This window comes from Sinocyclocheilus anshuiensis, unplaced genomic scaffold (assembly GCF_001515605.1).
Source record: "Sinocyclocheilus anshuiensis isolate Anshui unplaced genomic scaffold, SAMN03320099.WGS_v1.1 scaffold5459, whole genome shotgun sequence".
NCBI classification, from domain to species: domain Eukaryota; kingdom Metazoa; phylum Chordata; class Actinopteri; order Cypriniformes; family Cyprinidae; genus Sinocyclocheilus; species Sinocyclocheilus anshuiensis.
Genome location: NW_015557655.1, coordinates 6,861 through 11,703, shown reverse-complemented (window position 1 = coordinate 11,703; position 4,843 = coordinate 6,861). Strand labels below are relative to the sequence as shown.

Here is a 4,843-nt window from a genome sequence, read left to right as displayed (position 1 = left end):
TGTTGTAAGCGTCTCTTGTCGTCGCCGAGTCGGGGTCTAAGTTCGGCTCAAACATGTAAGGCCGGACATATTACCGGTGTTTCTATTTACTTTACTTGTATCACCAATCCACAGCAGGCTACAGCATACATGACCCTAGTTACCTGTGGTTGGCCTGGCCGTGCATCACTCAGAAAACAACAGGCCAATCAGAAGAGAGGCTCATGAATATTAATTAGACAGGCCAAAATCGACCGTTCTTTGCAGAGCTCCTGAGAGAGGAGCTGTAAAAATATATTGAGATGGTTTTTGGTACTTATACCGCAAATATATATTCTTAAGGGCATCAAGACTTAAAATAAAACTCCAGAAAGGTGTAAAATATGTGACCTTTAAATGTAATACTTATTGTACTTAATAAGGGTTATTGTTCAGTATTTCCATGAATTACGTAGATTGGTTGAAATCATTCAATTTGCATTCATAGTGTTGCTATTATGTTGGTAATTAAATGTAAATATTATTATGCCTGTATATAAGTCATAGAATCATTTTACCTTTCTGATGAATCACTTTTACTGGGCTTCTTCTTTGTCTACATTGGTATTTCAATTATTCAACTAAATTGTCAAAATAAAAATGTAAATAGAATAGTTGATTTAGTATTTTACATTAATGACACTAAAATATATAGAAATATTAATAAGAATTATATCAAAAGTCTTGCCTCCTGGGTAACCATACCTGGGTAAAATGGCCTCTTTAAATATTTTTACATTTGTTCTATGACAACTAAATTAGCAAATGTTTCTATTTATTTCCTATAATAACACACTGGATGATGCATCATCATCCTGCACATGTATATCTAAATATGTTACAATTTAAAAGTAAATGCACATTGTTTTCTAAGAGGGCATCTTCTCTTATTTGATTTATTTACCAAACGCATAAGAGGATGACCTATAAAAGTGCAGAAGTTTTGCTGTAAACTTGCACAGCGTCAGTCCTCCCCGGAGCATCCTGGGGTTAAATGCTTTGCTTAAGGGCACAATTGTGATAGTTCACAGCTCTCTCCTTCTGATTACCAACTCTAAGCTCATCCACATCCCACCACAAATGCTGTCATTTCCATCAGTAATAATGTTCATGTGCCACCAGTATGGCAGAGCAGCACTACTCCTCGATAAAGCTGCTCATGTTCAGCTCTTCAGCAATGTAATCAGTCCTAATCCTGTCTATTAACACTATCTGCATTCGAGCTGCAGGCTTAAGCAGTCTTAACTGAGAGGATATCAGTCTGATGTGGGATTTCAGCCTGACAGGGGCTGAAGACCTGATCACACCTCAGGTTATTATTGCCAGTTTGAACACTTGCTCCCACTCCACTGAATGACTCAGGTCACAATTTGTCTTTGCTTGGTGGAAACAGTCTGTGGTCTAATTAAATTGTGCCTTTACCAAGAAACACTTGGTAAAAGTTTATAGTGTACAAATCTGTCAGCGGTATGTCAAGGTGATCTTGCAGATGGCCACACACTAGAGACGCAACATACTGTAGGCCTGTAAGATCATGCTGATAGTGTCAAATCACAGCATGTGAAATGAGCAAACTGGAGACGACATAGTGCATGAGTGCTAGGTTAAAGGAAACACAGGGATTTGACCTTTAACTCAAAAAATGTGAAGTTATAGTCAGTTCTGGAGAATTGCGATGTTATGCAATGAGAATTGCAACTTATATAAAACTTCAATAGCTGTATTTTAATAAATCCTATTTTTAACTGGGTTCAATCAATGTTAAACTATGTAAATGTTAAAAGCATCCGTGACAAATCTCTACAAGCAAAAATCTACAAGCAAAAATGTACAGTTATGCACTTGCAAACAAAATCTATTTTGTTTTGAATCTAGAAGATTCGTTTAAAGAAACAATGACAGAAATTATTTTCCTTGGGTTGCGTTTTGAGAATGGAATAAACATTCAAACAATACTGGAAATATAACATGCTGTCAATCCAATGTCATTTTAGTATTATTTATATACTACTATAGTTTGTATTAATAATTTAAATGTGTTGCCAAGGAAACATTTTACATCAAATTTTTATATTTTATTCTATTTCAGCTTTATTTCAAGTAACTATTTATTTATTTGTATTAGTTTTTTTTTTGTTAAAGATAACAACACTGCCTCATTACTGTTTCATACTGGCATGCTATTATCCATATTCAGTGAACCTCTTCAAATATCCAAACTAGGAGCTGGATAAGCAAGATTTTACCTGCTGATTATTTTCCTTGGGTTGCGTTTTGAGAATGGAATAAACATTCAAACAATACTGGAAATATAACATGCTGTCAATCCAATGTCATTTTAGTATTATTTATATACTACTATAATTTGTATGAATAATTTAAATGTGTTGCCAAGGAAACATTTTACATCAAATTTTTATATTTTATTCTATTTCAGCTTTATTTCAAGTAACTATTTATTTATTTGTATTAGTTTTTTTTTTTGTTAAAGATAACAACACTGCCTCATTACTGTTTCATACTGGCATGCTATTATCCATATTCAGTGAACCTCTTCAAATATCCAAGCTAGGAGCTGGATAAGAAAGATTTTACCTGCTGTAATGTATAATATGTTTGGCCCATTTCATCAGACTTTTGCCACAGGATCAAAACAATTACATTTTTTAAGTAAACAATGAAGTAACTTTTCCACACATTGTTTAGAATTCATCTTACTGGCCACATAACTATAACAAAGCTGATATAAATTATAGTTTACAATCCATAAGCAAGACTTCATTAATGAAGGTAGATGAATGAACATCTAATACCGTAAATCAAAAACTAATTCTAAGAAACTCAATATGAACAGACTCTTTAGTAATGCAACTGGTAGACAAAAGAAAGACTTCATAATAAGCTATTGAAAAACATGTTTACTCTAATTGATAACAGATATTCATTACATGCATTCATTGTGCCAGTATATGTAAACCTGTGGTAAAACCTCATGTGGTGAGATATGTGTGACAAAAGCTTATGTAACTTATTTTAACATGATTTTCATAAAAAGGAACTGGCTGCTGGGGTAATATAATCTAGCATGTAGAAACAAAATGCAAAACCATCATGTATTTAACTTTGTGAGACCTACACTTCCATTCAAATACTGGGGTCAGTAAGATTTTTTAAATAAATTAATATCTGTATTTAGCAAAGATGCTTTAAATTGATCAAATTTTTATGTTGTTACAAAAAAAGATGATACTTCAAATAAAATCTGTTCTTTTGAACTTTCTATTTATCAAAGAAAAAAATCTGTTTTCAACATTGATAAGAAATGTTTCTTGAGCCGCAAATCAGCACATTAGATTGATATCTGAAGGATCATGTGACACTGCAGACTGGAATAATGATGCTGAAAATTCAGCTTTGCCATCACAGGAATAAATTATATTAATAAATAACATAAAATATATTAAAATATAAAACAGTTCTTCTAAATTGTAATGATAATTCACTGTATTACTGTATTTTTTTTTTAATCAAATAAATGTGGCCTTCTGCATTTGAAAGAGACTTTTTTCAAAACATTAAAAGTTCTTAAAGACCCAAAACATTTGACGCTTCACATCACATCACGCTATATGTTTTAGTCATTATTTCTTTCAGACTCATTTTTGACTGAATGAGATATATTTAGATTATTCTGATAGGGCAACAAGCAATCTATGTGCAAAAATGTAGTTTATCTATAAAATGAAAATTATGCCATTATTTACTCACTCTCATGTTGCTACAAACCCGTATGACTTACAGAGTAGATTCAATACAGTCAGTATTTTGACTGCCTGCCATAGCTTGATAATATTAAATAAGCATGTTGGACATAAAATGAATCAGATTTTGTGAATTCCCATGTTTACCAAATGCGTGTGAAATGGACAACACAATGGAGCAAATTATCTATTTAACGAACCCCTTACACAGACCAGAAAGCTCAATTAGGATTTAATTTGTAGTGTAATTAGCTGTCATTTTTTCCGTTATTAGTTCCAAGGACAGGGTGTAATTAGGGGGCAGGGGACTTCTCAATCAGGCTTAACATATTTTAGATTCAGTCCGTGAGCGTGGCTGATTGTATTCCTTGTATTCCCTCAGGAAACTCCACTGCACGCGGAACTACATCCACATGCACCTGTTTGTGTCCTTCATTCTGAAAGCCATCGCCGTCTTTGTCAAAGATGCGGTGCTCTACGATGTTATTCAAGAGTCTGACAACTGCTCCACTGGTTCTGTAAGTTTATTATTGCACAGTCTATTTATTTAATTTTGAATAAATCCCTCAGGAGTCTGTAATAGTTTCAATTAGCAAACCATGTGACATCCACACGCACCAAACCATGTATTTATCAAGCAGTGTTAGTAATTAAAGATGGCGGCGCGTTCACACGCTGCGGCTTCTCTCTCTCCCGACAGAAAGGTGTTTTCGTGTTTTTTGTCTTGTGAGTCGCAGTGTTTTTGTACGTATTCGTCGCGTCTATCTGTCTCGAAGCGCGCATACAGTCGTGAGTTTCTGCTCGATGTCGGCAGAACCACATTTTTAGAGTTAAACTCTGCGCACGCCGAAGAGCTGCGGGATCTCAGCCTGCTCCGGAGGCCCACACCATCACCGACCCCCACTACTGCATCTCGCCCACAGCGGAGGCGCCACAAGCGGCGTGAGAGGAAGCAGAAGAGGGGTAAGCACGGAGGTATCCGGGCTAGGCTAGCGGCTAACCCACACAAGCCAGCTATCCCCACCATCGTACTGGCTAACGTACGCTCTTTGGACAATAAACTG

At 35.2% G+C, this 4,843-nt stretch overlaps 1 protein-coding gene across 1 annotated transcript in view; it reads left to right on the top strand.

Annotated features, from left to right (window-relative positions):
• The window catches only part of LOC107679318 (vasoactive intestinal polypeptide receptor-like), a gene marked incomplete at its 3' end in the record, with an annotated part of 31,479 nt that overhangs the window by 23,316 nt on the left and 3,320 nt on the right, over positions 1–4,843 (top strand). The window contains exon 5 of the mRNA XM_016474837.1: positions 4,162–4,297. Within this exon, the coding sequence (XP_016330323.1) occupies positions 4,162–4,297 (136 nt within the window). The remainder of the gene's footprint in view (positions 1–4,161; positions 4,298–4,843) is intronic.